Here is a 21,020-nt window from a genome sequence, read left to right on the forward strand (position 1 = left end):
GTGAGCTGAAGTATTTTTTTCATCTCCCTTTTTAAGTGTCTGAATTATAACCTATTAATAGTAAAAAACCTTATACTTTATTGGCATTTTGTTTTGGATATTAGGTGCTAATGAAAGCTTTTATAGTGTTAATTTTTGTAGTGTTTAATGTTGTGTACTGTTAGCCTTTATAATGCCAAAATGGCATTATGATTTTCACTGCAGCCTTCTTGTGTTTTCTGCAAAAAAAAGAAGTAAATACACTTCTGATTTTGCTATCAGACAAGTGGCTGCTTCAAGCCTTTTGCTCTAGATGTGGCATATGCTGCTTGAATGAGTCACTCTTTGGTGCAGTCTGACATAGATACTGAAAGTAAACTTTCCGAAAGATAGCATGTAATAATTGTTATAAAATATCTTGGCCATTATCAAAGGGAATGTAAATACAGCTATTTGATTATTGTTCTCAAATTGCAAAACCAAACTGTATCTCATCTTTGTTTATACAGATGTAAATAAGTGTAGTGGCTCTGTTTGGGTCAGCTGTACCCTGTTGAGTATGTGGTTTGCAACTGAGCAGGATAAATGCAAGACTGGAGGTCTGAGGTGATTTTTTTTCTGTGGTACAAACCCGTTTCTGAACCTGTTTTTATTTTGTTACCTCCTCAGTAGTCCACAGCAACTGACTTTGTTATGCTTGGCTTATGGAGTCAGTTGCTAAAACCTCTATATCTCATTGTTGTGTTCTTTAAAATGAGACTTAGTAATAATGTGCTTTTGCTTTTTGGGGTGTTTTTGTTAATAGTCCTTACCTGTTGAAGTATAGACGAAGCATTTAACACTCTGCTGCCACAGCTGACAAATAGGAAATTTCAAACCTCTTGGTCTGTGTTTTCCCAGGCATTCTGTGGGTGATACCAAAGTTCCGTTTTGTCTTCAGTCCTGTGTAAAGCCTTTGAAATACGCGATTGCTGTCAATGACCTTGGCACAGAGTATGTGCACAGATATGTTGGTAAAGAGCCTAGTGGATTAAGATTCAACAAATTGTTCCTGAATGAAGATGGTAAGAGATACATTATAGTTAATAATGCAAAGACTCAGTTTTAGAAAATTGAGGCAAGCCTACACAGTTTTTTCAGTCTTCTCATTTTACTGTATCCTCGTAAATCTTATTACTAGATAGGTCCCAGAATATTTTGCCATAAGCAAGGTAGACTTAGTCTTTGTCAGTTACTATTGCCTAATTTAGAAAGCTAGTAAAATATGTTTTATTGCTTCTATTCTGTTTGCTTGTTACTGAGCTGTAGGAAAACCCAAAGAATTTTAATAATGCAAGTATTTGAAATTTATTTAGTTGAGTTGGTAGCAAGTGCTTCTTAGTCATGGCTTCTGTAAAATGGTGGTGAAAGAATCTAAAATGTTAAATTGGTTTAAAAAAACATCACTTCTCAGCCTTCTAAAAGCAGATGCTGGTGCCAAAGGCCAGCACTGACTAGTTTCCAGAAGGCAAAATCTTCCCACAGATTATTCTAAATGGAATTTGGCTACTGATTCAAAACAATGTTTTTACTTTTTTCTGTGGCAGGAGTGTTTTAGCAAGAGTTTCTCGTACAGCACTTACCTAGATTATTTATTTTTTGTATTATATTAATTCTCAAGCATGGAAATGTTATTTTAAAAAACTTAATGGCAAAAATCTGAGAAAGATGACTCATGTAGCCTTAGAGGAAATACTGGATGTTATCTCTGAAGCACAAATGTTTCTCCTAGTGGATCTGTCTCAGTAAAAGAACAGACAATGTTTCCGTTGCCATGGTATTGCAATTAATATTTAATTGCCAGCATAAGGCTTGGATGACTTTTTTGTCAAGGACTATATTGAATTCTCACTTAAATATCTATATTATTAAAATATTAATGATGTGTAATTGCATTTAAGGAATTTATAAATACATGCAAGTAATTCTATTTGAAATTATCTAATTGATTTATCCATTAAGATCATCTTTCCATACTTTAAAATATATCTTGACAACTTATTTCTTCTGTTTTATTATATTAGTAAATGGTGATGAAATACCAACATGTGAATATATTGCCAAGAAGGGATTAAGCATTTTGTCAAGTTTTGCTCTCTTGTTTTTGTTTTCCTAGTTTTTCCAAATACAGTGTTGTAACAGGGAGAAGATGACTTTCATATCCTACAAAATCTTTACTAATAGAAAAGCTTTGATGGTGCTGAAAATTGCCCATTAATTCCTTTGAACTAAGATAAATTTTGTGTATTTTCTCATTTTAATAACTTGACAGAAAGTGTAGTAATTATTTTTCTTTTTATTGCTACTTTTAAAATTGAACTGTTAGAGAAGATGAATTGGTGGGCTGTGGTCTTTTACATTACTGTTACAAGAGTGTTTGTAAGGCAAGAGTGTTTATTATGCATGTTATGTTATTTGGACTATTGAAATTTTGACCAATGAACATGAAATTGAGAGGGAAGACTAATTCATATGATAGAAAATTAAGTTTTGAAATATGTGCTTCTGTGGCTGATAGACATTAGAAAAAAAGTGCTGGAACTGACCTGGATGGTCCCTTATACAGTCCTTAAGAAAAGACTAAAACAGAAAGTAGAAGTCTAATAAATGGGAACATTCCAGTTATAGTGAGAGAAAGGGAGGTTGAGTTTCTCCACGTGAAGGGAGGAAGAAGGTATTACACTTTGCTTGTAGGTTTAAACCACTGTGTGAACTTCAGATATGCAAAGTATTTGTCAGTTTGGACATGCATAAACACTTTGAAGACAGATTTGAAAATCTAAAAAAAAAAAATACAGGTATTTGTTTACTTTCTAAATATTCAGATGTAGTTGAATTTCATGTTTGGAATCTAGGTTTTATGAAGTGATACACAGGTATTTGAAGACTGTTTAGACATGCATCTGAAGCTCTTTTTTCTATACTTACTATATTGAAGATCCCTAAAACAGCATGTTCTTCCATTTCATTGTTTACTAGTATTGAGATTCAAGCTGAAAAGAGTGAAGAATATTTTAAGACAATTTCAAATTACAGCTAAAAATGCCAACTTACAACAAAAGGCTGTAGCTATGTTTTGAGTATGATCCGTGCTGTGAAATGGAAATTTGGAGACTTCTGCAGCCTTATGAATATTCAATTTTAAAACTTGTTTTATCAAAGGGAATATATTGCCCATCCAACAATTCAGATTTCTGGAGGAATAAAGCAGTCCCCATGTTAATTTGAAAAAGATTTCTCTGGTTGATTGAAATAAAATGTGTCTGAAACAGGCATTATCGGGAATAATTTTCCTGGCTATGGTCATTAAGCAGCTACAGGCTTTTTCATGTCTGTTGAATTTATGATGCAACAAGTCTAACAATACCTGTATATATGAACAGTTAGTATCTCTTATCCATAGGTACAACCTTCTCTTGATGATAATTATTTGTAGAATTAGTCCAGTAATATAGTAGTTTGTGAACTTAGTCCGGTAATAAAGGTTACATTGTAATTGAATGAGGCATTGCTAGGAAATAGTTTATTTTGCGTATATTTCATTAAGGATAAAAACATGAACTTACTCAGAGGTATAATGAGATAATACAGCAATATATGTGACTTGCAGAGAAGCTGTGTAAAAGATTTTAATTTTTATCAGTCTAAGCAGAACACTGCCTTTATTATTTGCTTATAGTGTGTGTGTGTGCGCTTTTGGTAATGTGTGTCAGTTAGCTTTGCACAGTTTGATACCTCTTTCTGGAGATAAAGGGATGAATCTGTTCACCTCTTTGTAAACTTGCAATTACAGTATCAGTGTTCACACTTAGATTTTGTACAGTGTGGAATCCCTTTGCTGATGGCTCCCACTGTGAGATAAATCAGTAGTGGCTGCTGCTTTAGAAATAGACCTGGCAACAGCCTGGCATTGAGTGGGAGGGTGGAGGAGATGACCTCCAGATGTTCCTTCTGACCCACAGGCTGTGATGCTGAGAATGATCATTTGACTTGTGTTGAGGTTTGTGGTCCCTAAGGAGCATTTTCCTGTGGAAATGCTGTTTTCTTATTCAGTATCTGGTTTTAATCAAAAGTCAAATACATTTGGCCCTCACTGCTTGCATTAGTAGTTAACAGGATATTTGATATAGGTGAATCTTAAGTACAATCAAATGAAATCAGAACAATTTGTGAGTCTATTTCAGAGACTTAAGGAATGGCAGTAACAATTTTAAAATTGTATTTAGACAATAAGGTTGTATTTTAGGGGAGCTTCACTTTTTTGGAAGGTACTGGCCTTATTTTTCCACTAACAGAAGAGCTGAATTTATTTAAAAGTTCTTTTTAATATTGGCTTCCTGGAAAATACAGATAAAACTTGATGATTAGTTTTTGAAGATTAACTGATACTCATAGGTGGCTAAGTGCCATTGACCATGACCAGTGTAATTTTCATTGGAAAAAGTTTGTTAGTGTGTATATGCAAATATCAGACTCATCTCCAAAACCTCAGTCATCTCAAGTTTCTTTTAAAATGTGTGTTTGTATATCATACATAAAAATCAACACTTTTTGTGTCGTTTTAAAATCAGTGTTTTTTCAAAATTGGAGATAAAGGAACAGCAAATAAAGAATTTAAACTTGTCATGAGACTGATGTATTGACAATTGGTCGAGGTTTTCAGACATGAGAATGTTCAGAAGTCAACATTCTAGTTAAAAGGCACAGCAAAAATGTTAGGTGAAAAAGAAAAGAATAACTTGTGGAAGGTAGATGTTATATTTGGGGAAAGTAAGGTGGCTGCTAAGGAGAGGTTTTTAGAAAGAGAAGATAAAAAAATTTGGCAGCCAAGAATGATTTGGGTATGCAAAGATACTGTTAATAAGGAGATCAGTGATAAAAAGGAAAAGATAAGTGTATGTGCAAGTCAGCTATGAAGTAAGTTAAATTCTAGTGAGGATGAATAAATTGATATTTGCATTTCAGAAGCTGCCAGTAGAACCTCTGGTTCTTAAAAAGAATCAGGCTTTTGTATTCATCTGCAGCAATAAAGAAAATGAAGAACTGGATTTTAAATTTTTTTAAAGGACTTGTTTAAACGCTTCTAAAATCACTGAGTCTTGGTAACTTGGGGGAAAAATTGGAAAGTCCTGTAGCGGTTGTTCCACTTCTAAATGTGGCATTCATCAAATATTGGAACACTAAAGAGGATTCATAGTTTTCAAGAAATGAAATTATATCAAACTAAATAATTTACTGGATTGTTAAATGGCATAAGGCTGAGTGTGTTCTAAGCTGTAAAATACTGTGCTCAGAATTATTAAAAAAGGTGTATAGTGTTGGATTACAGTATTTTTTTAAGGTTTAAGATTATATAATAGCTATTCTGTAATAGTATCTTTAAGTCATACACAAATCTAGGAGCTTGAATCTAGGAACTAGAAATGTAGGAACTTGACTGGTTTTGTTTGACAAACATGCCTTGGAATATATTTGTAATTGAAAATTTTCATTTTACAGACAGGCCTCATAACCCTATGGTGAATGCTGGAGCAATTGTGATCACATCTTTAATCAAGGTAAAAAGTTAATTTTTAGTTTCTTTCTGAGTATTTTAGTAGAATGTAGAAAGAGTGTCTTGTATAGATTGTCAAGTGCATTTGATTTTTGTCTGCAGTATCTGATGGCACTTTACTCATTGGCAGGTAGACCAAGCTCTGATACTTTTGGAAATAGTAACCCTTGCAAACAAATGCAGTTTTTAGCAAGTATCAGTGCATCTGAAAAACTCTTTTTCCTTGATGGTATTAGTTTTATTTCCTTCTTTAGCAGCAGAACACTTGATATTCACGTGAGAGTGTTGCCTCCTGCTTGTTAATTGCTGAGGATGTATATTGCTGAGGAATATACTTTATAGCACTCAGAAGTATGTTTCTGAGTGTCTAGTGCTCTCATAGAGCATAAAGTTACAAGAGTATTTCTTGCTGTGCAGAGGAAATGGAAGATACTATAATTTGTTCAGGAGCAATGCTGCTATATCTGAATGTCAGTCTTATGTTGAATTTGTGTGCTATTAACATAATGCACCACTAAGTTATGTTTAGCTTCTCTGGTCCAGAGCTGCTGTTGGGATGTAAATGTGCTTTCCTAAATAAGAGTGTTTGTAAACAGTTACTCATTTTGCCAAGCACACCAGGACTGAATAACGACTGAACATCTTTAGTCCATGATCTTGATACTTTTGGAAAGCTGTACTTTATTTTTTCTGTGGAATAACTCTATAAATACCTTGAAGTTGTTAATGTGTAAACTCCATGTAATGTTAATGCTTGCCAGATACCTGACTTGTATTTTCTGTTGGTGTTGGTAGCCATAGGTACAAAAAATAATTTTTTTTTCTAAGGGTATCTCTGTAGATTTGTGAGGAACATGATAGTTCCCTGGAGTTTTTAAGTAGTAATCTTGAGACTGTAACTTCAGAGGTTTAAAAGTCTTGTTACACCCTGTTTCTTAATTACATTTCAAAGTCCACTAGCTAAAATGTGTTTCCTACCTCCTATTTCCAAATAGTTGCTTTTAAAATTATTTAGATGGTGATTTTCTGTTATTTTATATTTAAAGAAGGTGTAAGAACTCCTGCTTAAAGACATTTATCTTTGATAGCTGTAGGTGAAAGAAAATGGCCTTAAGTATGACAGGTAAATTTATTCACATTTAATATTTTTTAAAGGTTGACTAAGCATTGAAATTCACTTGGATAATAGTGAATTTTAAAATCTGACTTAACACATTTGTCTGAAATGTCAAAATGTTAGTCCAACTACAACATGCCCTACTGATCATAAGGCAAAACAAAAGCATGTGCCTCTTGCAGAAGGCACGTAGTTCTCAATAAATGGTGTAATTCTGAATAGATAATGTGGATTTGTTTATTGCATGCAACTGTGGTATTTGTTAGAAGGATGGGGGATTGGTTTTGCTGGGTGGCTTTTTTTAACTTTTATTTGGGTTTTTTCTGTAATGTTCTTATGAAGAGTATTGCATTGCACTAACGTTTCTGCATGTGGTAACTGCACGTGTAGTGGACGCATATCTTACTTATCACACCATTATTTGTTTCCAGTGTGATTAAAATCTAGATGATTTTCTGTACTGCTTTCACTAAGATACCATTTATCATTTGAATAACTAACCAAGCTAAACATATTCTGAAGAAAATTACATAGAGGTTCACAGGTACAAAATTAATTACTAGTTGTATTTTTTGTGAAGCAACTTCTTTACAATCTGCAACCTAACAGTATTCCTACTAACCAGTGAATTAAGTGATTCACATTTGTATTTGATCTAATATCAAATTTACCTTTTTGCTGAAAAAGGTGGCTTCATTAACTCATGTTTTGCCCTCAGTTCTTCTGCATTCATTCTTTTTATTTAAGGTGTTGCTTACATGTCTTGAGGACAGCGTATGGCTCTTAAAGTCCAAGAAAACTTGAATTCACTGTGAATGGCAGGTTTATCTAATGATAGCATGTTAATAGCTATGGAGAGGTTGCTATATTTCATGGTTAAGAATGCTTTTATCTCCTTTGAGATTCATTATCTCTTTCTGAGAAATGGATCTAAGAAGTCTTTCAGAGTTCCCATAGGTTGTACTTGTACTGAGTTTAGCAGCTGTTAGTATACGTGATTTTGCACCCAGCCATCCTTAGAGCCTGACACAGATTATGATTACTTGTGGATGAGAGATGATGCTTGGAGTGATCTCTCTGTCAGAGTATGTTAGCATGTAATATGTTAACATTTTAGAGGGAAGAAAGGGCTCTTAGCATCACATACCCATTTCTGACTGCTATAAGAATTTGGTGTTCCCACCTTGGAACAGAGCAGGGACCTAAACTGTAATGTTACATTGTCCTTGAAGTCCATAATAATAAATAATTAGGGGTATGTGTATGTTAAGTTCTATGTTTGTTTGAGTTACTTAGGCATGGCTGTATCATATTCCTGCCAGCTTAAGTGGTTCTCTGACTGCCCTGTGTTTGGGACTATAATGTATTTACATTTTGGTGCCTTAACCCCTGGCTCTGTTCTAATTGTAGTTGCATTACACTTCACAGACTGTTCCAGCAGTTTAAAGCATGTATCTACAATAAAAATGCATTAGCAAAAGGACATCCTGCAGGTCACTTTTAAAGAAATAAAATTAAAAAAAATTCCCTAAGGTCCTTTTCCCTTTTTGGTAAATGTACAGCAATTTGCCTGTATTACTAGTTATATAAATGACATAGTTACAGCAATTTTCAAATAATTTTTATCAAAAGAAAATTGTAGTGGCAATTACAGGAGTTTGTGGACAAGTAGTATTAGATAAAACAGTAAATTTTCCCATGTTTAAGGAAATACAGGTGCTCAAAAGAAGATGATTCAACTCCTCTACAGATTTCGTACAGATTCAGTGCGGCTTTCTTTGCATCACATTGGCTGGGAATAGTTTTTATTGCCTGTAGTGTGGATAGATTTTAGTGCTTTGATCCATTATGTTTTCTTAAACCTTAAACTCAATTCTCAAAGCTTGTCAACTGGAGGAATATCAGTGGTTGTGTCAGGGATTTCCCACTTCCATGTTACCTTTACTGACTGCCATGTTGGAGGTGCAGGTGAGATGAAGAGGAAGGGTTCAGAGAGAGATAATGTGGAAGAAAGCATGGATGGAATCATCAGAGGACAAGGGATTAATCTGCAGTCATTTTTATTGTATGCTTTAACATTCCATCTGTAGATAAAGGGTTTCCTAATCTAACAGCAAAGGTTCAGGCAAATTATAACATCTTTAAATACTTTTAAGTGCTGGCAGCCATATGCAGGACCTTAGAGAGTGTGGACTTGAATGCTTGCTGAAGGGAGGTGTTCTGTGTCCTGAATTAGTGTGGGAAGCATTTAGACATGTTGGAAATAGTAAAATTCTTGGTTCTTGCAAAAAATTAGGTATGAGAAAATGAAAATGCTGGTAACTGCTGACCCTAAAACTTAATTCAATTGAAGCTTTTTTTTTTTGTATAGAACATAGAGGTGTTTGTGATATATTTAAGAGCTTTCTAAATATGCTGATAAATCACAAAATAAATGAGGCAAAGAGTAGTAGAAAAAACCTGTCTAGCTGTGCCAAGGGTCTGTTTGCTGTCAGGATTCAGTTATTAGGAAACTATGCAGTTACAGTTGATACTTGAGGAGTGGGAAAATGCATGGTTAGCTGAGTTTAGAATAAATAGTACTGATTTAGCTTAATTGCTGTATGCTGTCACTCCAGTTACCCTTCCTAATAGACTGATGTGTAAATGTACCTACAAACCACTTTAAAACTTGTGTTGGTGTTGTGATCTTCTCTGCCAGATACTTGTCTTTTCTTTGGTGACATTGCCTCTATTCCTAGGTTATTAATTTTCTTGTGGTAACTAATTTGGGATAGAATTTACATCCATGTTTTTCTCCACTTGTTTTTTATTATAACTCAAGTGTATTGGATATTATCTCATAGAATATGTAGTAGATTCTCTGAAATTACATGTATTCAGTGGTCACACATGCACAGAAATGAAGGACTCAAAATCTTCTAAGTATTTGAAATTTGGATCGTATTGGTTGTAGGTCAAGTACTGTCTGTCACAGTACTCTCAAGTAATTCAGAGCTGAAAATGGTGCACTAAACTGTCAAGACACCAGTTCTCACAGAACAGGACCAGCTTAACAAATAAAATATAAAAAGTGTGTAAGTACAGAAAGCTAAAATAAAGACGTTAGTTAACTTAATGAAAAATGCACAAGTGTGTAAAAAAAAAAAGTTTTCTTGCCCTGTGACATAGTACTGCAATTCTTTTCTTTTGGATATTTTCATTACAATATAGTGTTAGACTATAAATTTGGCTTTAAATATTCCAGAAATAAATTTTTAATAATTTTCTGTTATTAGAAGATTATAAATTTCTCATGATCCAGGTATTACTAGCTTTGCTTAGATGCAAAATTGAGAAATTGCTTTAGCAAGAGACACGTGGTACGAGCTTATAGAGCTGATATGGTCTAATCATAGAAACAGTGTTGATTAATGGAAAGTGGCTAATATTAACTACTTTTCTAATATATACTGCCCAATTTTGTTGTTGCAAGCTCTGGTAAGTATCCATGGGTCTCTCTCCTATTTAGGCATGCAGCCTTTGTAACTGTTGATATTTTTTAGTAGAAACACAAGTAATACAGTACAAGTACCTTGTTAAAAAATAAAGGGAAGATCACTAAAACCTGACACAGTCAAAAAATTCAAATTTATGATTGACAGCCATAATGTCCATTGGAGTTTTAAGTGTTTATGAAATTGTATTGAGCTGTCTTCTGCAAGTTTGAATTTTCTGCCTATCAAACCGCTTCAGTCTTAACATTGTAAGTTTAATTTTGTTTTCATTTAGAAGTGTTTTTTCATATGTATATACACACAAGCATGTACAAGTGTGTATATGAACATATGTTCCAGTAAATGTACAAAGTGTTTGTGGAGTTAGTGCATGGAATGTTTTCTTTGATGTTCTAGACAGGTTGAATTGCATTTAAACTTGAAAAATGCTTTTTAAGAAATATTGTCACGGTGCCCCCAAGCTCATAGGTTTATACAGTCAAGCTGAAAATATGTGCTTGTGGAAGAACAGAAGTTTTCTTGTCTCGTATATTTGTTTAAATTATTATGGAAAAGCTGCTCAGTCCTCTGAATGAATGTTGGGATTTTATATTTGCAATTGAATGTTAATCATAGAATGTGTGTTGCCACTGTGTCTCTTCAGCTTTTTAGGAGGAGCAGGATACCTCTGTCAGCTGCTGAAAGAGGGGAACTAATCTGGTGGGGTTTTTAGTCATCATGTGTATGGAAGCAGAGTTTCCTGTTTCAGTAACAGGTTGTAGTAAATCCCTACTGAGGTCTTGATCATGGGATTGCTTCAGCAAACAGTTCAGGTGTATGAGCAGCGTGATTTCAGTAACGATGCTTTTGTGTGTGATATGAAATACTTCTACAAGTGCGTGGAACATCAAGGACTAAAAACGCATCGTCTGGCTTAGTACACAGAAGATTTTCTTCCCAAAATACGAGTTTAGTTGTGAACTTAGAAAAGGAACCTTTTTTGTAAAAGGTTGATGTGGAAAAAGTTTGCATTGAGTCTTTTGCCCACCAAATTTATGTGCTGCTGGTAAAGCTGTGTTTTTGTTGAAGGGAATTTTTTTTTCAACTGGGCAGAACAAAAATGTGGAGTATTATGTATTTATATTTTTGCAGAGAGCATGATCCCTTTCTCCCTCTTTTCTTTTTTTATTTTTTTTTAACAAAAGAACTTGTTTCAATTTATTATACATGTCTAACCATACAATTATCAATGCAGCATCCCATAACTAATGCTGACCCACTTTCCCAGAAAAAGATGTTCATTGTGCATTTGAAAGGTTGAAAAGGTTTTTGTGGTTTAAATGTTGTTACATATTTTACAGCATTAGGATCTATGGAATATTTTGACAACTGCAACAGTTCAATGAAGTTGGTAATTTCTTCTTTTAATTATTTTTCATTGAACAGATTTGGAGTTAAATTTTTAAGCTTTGTTTTCTGGTATATTATACAGGAACATTTTGATGAAATGTATCATGCATTTTTTTAATCTAATTGCAAATTAGCTAGAGATGATTGCCTTTAGGAGTAAGGTTATTAGCCTTTAAACATAAGGTAACCACTGGCGCATAATTTTGAGAGAACAGCGCGGTGTTCCTTTCACCAGTGATCGTACGTGTGTGACTGCACATCCTCCTGTAGATGAGCTGATGCATGGGCTTCCAAGATTATCTGCAACACCCTAATCCACATACAGAGTGGGAAATGAGACTGGCTTTATGCATTTCATTAAGTAAAATGCTGGTTGATATAAAGCTTCCGTTTCTTCCACTTTCTTCCCCCTCCCCACACTAAACACAGCGCAAGTAGCGGCTTGAATCGTTCGAGATTTCTTAAGAGTCTTGTTATTCTAAATAGAGTGTCTTTAATATTAAAATTATGTATTAAAACAGCTTCTGCAGATACATTGTTTCCACTTGTGTATGTGATGCCATTGTTTTTTAAACTTCCTCCAAAAATTCTACTTGGCTACTTAAAAAAAAATAAAAAACTCGCCCCAGTGGACCATGTGCTATTTTTCACCTCCCACTCCTCTTTGAATCTCTTTCTATAGGAATTTGCAAAAGGTTGCCCATCAGAGACCTCTAAGGAATTAATGTCTTTAACTGGCAGCTACTAAATTTGAGAATATTCTTAAATGAGGGAGGAAAAAAAAAATCTTCAAAATAACACCTCTCATCCTCCCTGAAAAACCAAACCAAGCCTAAGAATTAAGATTCAGTATCATCCTTATTAAGTTGAATTTAGATTTTCCTGTACATTGTTAGCACAGTGATGTGCCCTATGCTGTGAAATTCTGTTTTTCTAGCTGTTTAACATTTTTTAATAGGTAGGACATTAATCAGATATTAACTAAATCAGATATTTTTTAATTAATTGCAATTATTTTCTTAATAAGCAGTAACACTTCATTTTAAGTCTTCAGCCTAAATTCTTAGTATGGGCACTGGCCATGGAAATATTTTCACTTCAGTAACCTGAACCTCCCTATGCTCAGCTCTGTTGGTAATAGGAGAATACCTTTGTCTTACTAATCTATAAAAAGTTAGTGTTTTTACTGTAATTATCCTGTTTGTAGTTTTGTATTTTTTTTTGCTTTAGCTACTGTCTTTACTTATGCTAAGCATGTAAAGTTGAATAGAGAGCACTAAAAGCTTACCCTTTTCAGTTTAAATTAATTTCCAGTGTACAGGTGTTTGTTAAGATTCATAGGTTTATTTAAATGATAATTAAAGATTTACTTATCTAACACTTTAATTTTTTCATTAATATATGAAATGATTGTAGTACCTTATTCTTAAAAAATTAGCCTCATACCTTAGTTATATGCATTAAAATCCTAATACTGTTAAGTGAACTAACTTGTTTCCTGCGTTAACAGTTTTTGTAAATTATTTTTTCTTTTCTTGCAGCAAGGAGCAAATAACGCAGAAAAATTTGACTACGTAAGTTAACATTGTAACATTGCTTTTTTAACTAAATTCAGTGGTAAAAGTTTCAAGATGGCAAAGGAATTGAAAGTAAAATTTTAATAATATCCTATGTTTTGCCTTGTAGATACACTCAGTTGTTTATCCTATGTTCTGTCTTTGTAGATGTACTTGGTTGTTTAAACATTTAGTGATTTGTATTGCATTTGTAAATTTGTGTTGCAAGATTTAGGGTAAGGCTGGGTTGAAAGTTCGTAATTGTTTCATGTGTAAAAATACTGCTTTTCCTCCTCTTTGTCTCTAACAGGTGATGCAGTTCATGAATAAAATGGCTGGTAATGAGTATGTTGGATTCAGTAATGCTACGTAAGTATTTTTTATTTGTTTACTGAGGTCAGGTGGAAAGTGTTTCAACTGATAACTGGCATATTTGAGTCATCATTGGCATTTTGACAAAGTTCAGTCCTTTACATTTCGACCAGCATTTCTTCCCTAATATTGGAGGGTGTCTTTGACTTACAGTTTACAACTCAAGTTGTGCATGTCTCTGACATCAGTGTGGCTAAATTGCACCTGAAAGTGTTGGTTACCTATTTGAAATGTCATTATTCTGTCTTAGTGCTCTGTTGGTGCTATGGCAATGAGAGCTGTAAGTGCAACTCTTCTCTTCCTGGCATTCATATTAAAAATTAAACTCTGCATGTTGGTGGCTGCATAGCAAATGTTTAGAAAGCATAGTTCATACAACTGGGACACATTCAGCTTTTTTATTTTAGTTACTGAAATCCTTTTCTCAAACAAACAGTTCCCCTCATAAACTCAGTGTATAGCATTCCAAAACTTGAGAGCTTTTTCAGGCAGCACAGAGAAAATCACGATGGTTCCCTATAGCAGAGTTGCTTCCAGGTTGCCAGCTGGTGCAGAGGTGTTTTTCCTGAGCTTTGTTACAATGAAGGGTATGTATTGTAGAAGGAAGGCAGGTGTTCCTCCTTCAGGTTTCATCCTTCCCTTAACCACCACAATAAGGAGTGCAGCCATCAGTGGTCATTGTCTGACCTGCTGGGTGATGCTCAGGTTCCTGTGCTGTGGTTGGGGAATGACCCTTTCACTGTCTCCCTATGGGATGTTCTGTTCCACTCTGCCCTGTTTAGAAATGCTTCCAAGATTAGGATCTTGCCCTCCTTTGCCTTCTCTCCAAGTCTGCTTATGCTTGTGTGGGTAACCAGTACTGTGTGTACTTGGGTGTCAGTGCTGATTCACTCCAGCTGCGTGAACTGGGATGAGCTGCTGTGGCCACTTCTGTCCCATTAGTACAATATTTGTGTTCAGAAGTGATGTATCCTTTACATGGAATTTTACTGAATTGCATTATGCATCTTGAGATCAGCAAACTTTTGGGGTTTTTTGGGAAGTTTGACATGTTGCCTTGTCTTTTTTTTTTTTTTCTTCTTTTAGATTCCAGTCTGAAAGAGAGAGTGGAGATAGAAACTTTGCAATTGGCTACTACTTGAAAGAAAAAAAGGTTAATATCTTTTTTCCTTAAATGTATTTTGAAGATGGTGTGCTAGTTTTTTTGTAGTCTGTGAAGACTTTTAATTTATTTAATGTACATTATGGCGCTGTACATTAATACTAATTAATACTGTATATGCCATATCAATCTTATTCAAATGCTGTCATTTAAAAAATGTGCTACTTACGCCATTCAAATAAAACACCTCTAAATATTTTTCTGTATTGTAGCCATGATAATTTGTTTTATTTGTTGTAAAACACACAATCTGTGCTATACAGGTGAATTATAAAGCTCCTGGATGCATTTTTCAGTTTGCTTATTTAAAGATGTTGAAAACTATACTGAAAAATACTTTAATACCTAGTTCATTGATACCACTGCACCATGTTATTTTTAAATCTGATATCATAAATATTTCTACTTAGTATATTTAAATATTTATATTAAAATATACTGATGCTTAGTCTACTGACAAAAATATGGCTTAATTTATGTCTTGCTAAAAGCAATACTTTAAAAAAACAATAATAATTTTACCTAAACACCCTTTATTTTTCTTTCTCAGTGCTTTCCTGAAGGCACGGATATGGTTGCTATACTAGACTTCTATTTTCAGGTAACTGACTTTAAAACTGAGACTTACTGTAGACTTAGAATTGCTATTATAAGCATTAGAAGCTGATTCGTGCCTAGACATGGAGGCTTTAATGACTTGCAGTTAAATTTGTCAGCTTCTGTTAAACTCTGGAAATGACAGATGTATGTTTGATGTATCCAGATTTGCTTTTGTTTATTTGATCTACTCCTTATTGCTAACACAAACTAGCAATAGTCTCTAAAACACTAATAGTTAGGAGCTTAAAATGTCTTATATTACTTCAGTGACTTTGACAAAACATTTCTTCTTCTTTGTGTTCCTGCTTCGTGTTGTACTGTGGAGTACTTTAACCTCTGTGTAACTGGAGAATGCATGCTGTGGTGTAGGCTCAAGGGGAGTGGTACAAGGGAAATGTGAATATCTCCTCATTTTAGTTTAATTCAATGCTTATGAATAAAAGAATATCTACATATAAATATATATTCTCCCCTCCCCCATTGTTTTTTCACTTTCAGCAAGTTATTTGCAATTGTCTTAAAATGAGAACTTGTCAAGTGTGAGGTATTTCCTCAGTAAGGGTTTCCTAATGTTTAAATGTTCACAACTCAGTCAGCCCTGCTGTGTAGAGTTCTCAAGAGGCAGTTCAAGTTGTGTTACTGATTCACTTCATCTGGGAGAGTTTGAAAAAAAAATACAGAGTTCAGTTCTTAAAATCTGTTTTTGACTTGGAGACTTGCTGTTACTAATGCAAATGATAAGCCATTATTTTCAAAATGCAAATTTTATTCAAGTTTTTTGTGTTGGGATGCACCTGCTCTCTTATCTTTAGATTGGATGACTGTTTATGAAGTAAGGTATATGTGATTAGCTGTACCTGACCTCTTGTTGAGTTAGAAACTAGGTACAAAATAATAGTCTCCTCTGAACTTGTGACAGTTTGAATTTACTGTGTAAACATGCTTTTTAAATGCTTTGTATCCCACTGCCTGATATGCTTCTAAGTGAAAGCTATTAATGAGTTAAGAAGTGCTGAAACTAACTTTTCTGATGTATTTTAATTTGGCCTCATTTTTGTGCATTCTGATCTCTGATTTAATGACAGTGTGTCATTCTTTCTGTTTTCCCGTGAAAAATCCCCTTTTCCCTCCATGCACAGGAAAAGGGTAGCTCATACATGAGCAGCATTTCTTTTTTTTTTTTGTTTGTTTGTTTTTTCTTAGGGTACAATGCTTAACTTTCCAATGCTCAGATTCTACTTAGAAGTCTAGTTATTTCTTTTCTTTGGGTTTTCTGTAATGCTCCTTCCTCCCTTTTGTAACTGGGAACTTTTGGAACAGGAATAAACATATTTGCCTGTTATCTCTGTAAAGTGAGGATGGATTATTCTCAGTTTAGAGAAACAAGGTACAAAATGCAGGTGCTTAAACTGAGAACCTAGAAAGAATTAATTTTTTTCAAAGTAGGTGATATTATGTAATACTTCATATGTTTAAAACACAGTTGCCATTTTAGATGCGTCTCTGACAATCTCTTGATTTGCAACTCCAGTTGATTGGACTAGGATGTATTGAGTTTGGCACCCGGAAAATAAGAATTCCAGGTAGTAACTACTCATGCAAACGTGGCTTAGGTAACTTCATGAAGTATCATGTAATGACTGTTTGGCAAAAGCAAGAGTACGAGCACTAGTTTGTTTACTTTTTAGAGCAGCATTTCAGCTTCAGGTTGAAACCAACTTATCTTTTGGTTTCTGCAGAAATGAGGCAGCATCAGGTGATGGCATCATATCACATTTCCTGATGTGTCACCAAAGTATGTATAGTCTGTACTGAAGCAGGGATCCTGGGAAAAACTATGGTGTGGTTGTATCATTACTATATAAAAAATTAAATGTGAGAGAGGTGAAATAAGGCTGCATCAGCAGGAAGTGCTGGCATTAAAACTTGCATGTGCTAGAATTTGCAGCTTTAAATTATACTTCTAATAATGTGTGGGATCTTCTAAGGCTTTAAAATAAAAAACCCACCAGACAAAACAAGCTCAAATTGAGAAAAAAACCAGTCATTCTGTGGCTTTGCCATTTAAGCAGATGCAAAATACTGAGATTGTTTTACAGAGCTCTTCCTCTCAAAGGAACATAAGGGGGGTGGGGGGAGGAATCAAGCAGAGACACTAACCCATAAAAATACTGTCCCCAGCTTTTAAGAGGGCTTACAAACACTGTCACTGGGATCTTTATAGTAGAAAGATTCAGACTGTATTAATTGATGCTACTAGTGTCATCTGTAACAAATGTTATGCTACAGGTGATTTTGAGATGTTATTTTAATATTTCTATATTTTGTTGATCCTGCTGTAGTTGGCCTTCCTGTGCTAGAAGAACCAGTGCTTATAATCTCTATTTCTTTTCCATAAGCTTTGCTCAATAGAAGTAACATGTGAGTCAGCAAGTGTGATGGCAGCAACTCTGGCTAATGGTGGCTTTTGCCCAATCACTGGTGAGAGAGTCCTGAGCCCTGAAGCAGTCCGGAATACCTTGAGTCTGATGCATTCCTGTGGCATGTATGACTTCTCAGGGCAGTTTGCCTTCCATGTAAGTACTTTTCAGGTATTAATTACAGCTGACCAGCTGCTATTCTTTTCCATGTTCCAGGGGTTGCTTCCTTGTTTTTGAGGCAGAGGAGGAGAGGGTGTTACATGAATTGTTTAGAAATTGAACACACCCTAAGGGAAAATCTCACCTAGGATTCATGGCACTGCTGCTGTCACACACCTTACAGCACTCTGCATTTGGGAGTCCTTTTCATATCAAAACATAAATATTATTCCTTAGGAAGGCTGTTCATGAGAGAAACAGGTCGTGATGCAGGTGGAACTGAAAACATGGCTGAAGAAATCCTGCTGTATGGGAGTCAAGGAGAACAGAAAGCCTTTGCAGACAGTTGTTTTTCCTTCACTTACTCAGGCTCAGAAATTGTCCTTATGTGTTGTAAAAAACGGCTGTCATACACAGCATATGTACTTTTCTAGCAGTTATTCCTTACATGTATATATCTCAAGATGGACTGTATCTTATTTATGCTTTCAGTTTTTTGTTTTGAACATTTTAAGTTTCTTCTTACTGCATACACGTAAAATTGATTTTGGTGCTTTGTGTGAAATAAAAGTTAGTGCTTGGAGATCTATGAGGAAATGTGACATGTTAGTTCCTACTGGAAAAAAGTAATGCCCTGGTTCAGATTGCAAGTAAGTAGGTTATTGTATGATTCCATAGACACTCTTCAATTTTCTTGAGGTTCTGATTTTTGCCTTTTCCAGTCAAAAATTTTTAAAAATTGATACAGCTTGATTCTACCATCTTGTTGCAATCTGTTCATGAGACAAATGCTCGTGCACTACTGCTTAATCACAATTGCTTTTTTATAATAGATTTAAATTACCTTTTTTCACTGTGTTACTGACTCATTGTATTCCTGAGAGCAAATAGTTTTATGATTGTGGACTTCGGATTGTCACAAACTGTACATCAGGTTATTGTTTATCTAAAAAGAGATAATAGTGCTTTACAGATACCTGTTTTGTAAAGGCTACACAGTAATCTTCAGGAAAATGCTGATGCATTGTGTTACAATAGTGAGGAATGTTTGCATAGGCCAGTAATTCTCTGATTATTCTATAGGTTGGTCTTCCTGCAAAGTCTGGAGTTGCCGGTGGAATTCTTCTGGTTGTTCCTAATGTCATGGGCTTGATGTGCTGGTCACCTCCTTTGGACAAGATGGGCAACAGTGTTAAAGGGATTCACTTTTGTCATGTAAGCAGCATTGCCTTCGGGGTTTGTGGGGTTTTTTTGGGTTTTTTTTTTTTGGCTTTTGCAGCTGATGTTTACTGAGCTTCACTTGGCATAGCTGAGATCTGAGGGAATTAAGTAGTGATTTGTGATTCTTCCCTACATAGCAAGTTTTATCTGATTCAAGGGTGAAAGTCCAAGAATAGACATTTGCATTTTAGTAATAAATAGCACTTGAATTTGGTGAGCCTTAAAATACGATGCCAGAAATGCTGGAGAAATCTGTTGTGGAAAAGCTTTGAAAAGGAACTCTTCATGAAAGTGCTGGACTCCAGTATATTACATTAAAAACTGTAGAGCTCTATTTATAGACTTTTTTCCCTCTCTTGTCATAAAGTGCAGTTTTCAAAACACTGGCAATTCAATTCTTATTTCATTGCAATAAAGGAAAAAGATTGTAATGAAATATTGCCATTCTGATGTATTTTTAAACTGATTTTCGTAAACCATCTGAAATAAAAGATGTCTTCATAGATCAGACCAAACTGTTGGGCAAGCTCTTCCTAGCTTCATCTCGTGCCAGTGAAAGGGCTGTGGATAGTCTGCTGATAGGAGCATTGAAGCAGGAGAGATATTGTGGAGGACTTTGTAATGATTAATGAAGATGTTTTGTGGGAGAGGAGAGTGTAAAAAATTTCTTCTTCCTTTTTTCTCCCTAAAACTGCCTTGTAATGATGATTGCTTAATTATAAATGGGAGCTTGAGCAGCAGTTAAAACTTTTCTTATGTCTATGAATTTAACATTCACACAGCTTCAAATTAAGATGTTACTAATCTAGTTTAAGTAGTTTAAAGTTTCATATGAAACTGTTCTGGTAACTTAACTTGAAAATCTTAGAATAGCAGGGTGGGTAAAGGATTTACTGCATTAATTCTGCGTTGCACTGGGCCCTAAAATTGATACATGATCATGGCATACAACTAACATGAATGTAACATTGACTTTTAAAAATAGAACAGCATAGTCAAGTTTTGTAATTGTAACCCTCCATTTTGAATTCAAACTGACTTAGAATCCATTGTCACACATTTCTTTGTTTCAAAATTTTGATTGGAGTTTGGTGTACTGGACTAGCCCAGGCTGTTCTTTCTGTTCTTGAAGTGTTCTGTGCAGCTGGAGTAGGAATTTATTAAAATAGATATTTTGCAAAGTCCTACCTGTTTTGTACTTCTTCAAGAAGGAGTTTAGAGGTGTTACTGGAACCTTCTCATACAATTGTGTTTTGTTCAAAAGGCCTTACGGACATTGGTATTGATTTATTAAATAAACTACTTACTGGTTCAAGTTACCAGGATATGATATAAAATGTAAGTGGTGGTATTATTATTAACTTATGTGCATTTGATTATCCTATGCAGATAATAATGCTTGTTCTCTAAATATCTGCAGGATCTGGTTTCTTTGTGCAATTTCCATAACTACGATAATTTGAGACACTTTGCAAAAAAGCTTGATCCTCGCAGAGAAGGTGGTGATCAGCGGGTAAGTTACTGTCTGTGTTCAGTGAGTATTGCTTGTAGACTTCAGAAGAAATCTGTAAAGTTCTTCTCTAAATGCCAAACCGCTCAATGACATGTATTGCATCAAAGCTTTTAGATAATCTAGTTAGTGTACATTATTAGTGGACACATACCTGGGTGGACCACACTATCACAGGGTTTTGTGTAGTACAATTTCACAGTAGATTTCTAACTGCATTTCATGCAGTTCATCTCCCCTGCCAGATTAAGTAGATGATATCTGATCTAAGTTGCAAAGAATTTTACTGTACTGGTTGCCTTTAATAAAGACTTGACCAGCTGGTGGGCTTAGCCATTCTGTTCTGTGCTGCACTGTACGGATCTGCGTTCAGCTGTATGTTCACTGGGCTATCTCTGACACCACATGACCTGCTGAGAGTCACACAGGCAGTGAATTCAGGCAT

General features: G+C 34.8%; 1 protein-coding gene across 2 annotated transcripts in view; it reads left to right on the top strand.

The window, feature by feature from the left end:
• The window catches only part of GLS (glutaminase), a 61,389-nt gene that overhangs the window by 16,103 nt on the left and 24,266 nt on the right, over positions 1–21,020 (top strand). For both annotated transcript variants that reach the window (XM_085066046.1, XM_085066045.1), the window contains exons 6-14: positions 880–1,043; positions 5,518–5,576; positions 13,117–13,149; positions 13,442–13,500; positions 14,590–14,656; positions 15,216–15,266; positions 17,665–17,841; positions 18,928–19,059; positions 20,486–20,578. In XM_085066046.1, coding sequence (XP_084922172.1) covers positions 880–1,043; positions 5,518–5,576; positions 13,117–13,149; positions 13,442–13,500; positions 14,590–14,656; positions 15,216–15,266; positions 17,665–17,841; positions 18,928–19,059; positions 20,486–20,578 — 835 coding nt within the window. The remainder of the gene's footprint in view (positions 1–879; positions 1,044–5,517; positions 5,577–13,116; positions 13,150–13,441; positions 13,501–14,589; positions 14,657–15,215; positions 15,267–17,664; positions 17,842–18,927; positions 19,060–20,485; positions 20,579–21,020) is intronic.

The sequence above is a fragment of the Lichenostomus cassidix genome, chromosome 7, assembly GCF_008360975.1.
Source record: "Lichenostomus cassidix isolate B80296 chromosome 7, HeHo_3.0, whole genome shotgun sequence".
Classification (NCBI taxonomy): domain Eukaryota; kingdom Metazoa; phylum Chordata; class Aves; order Passeriformes; family Meliphagidae; genus Lichenostomus; species Lichenostomus cassidix.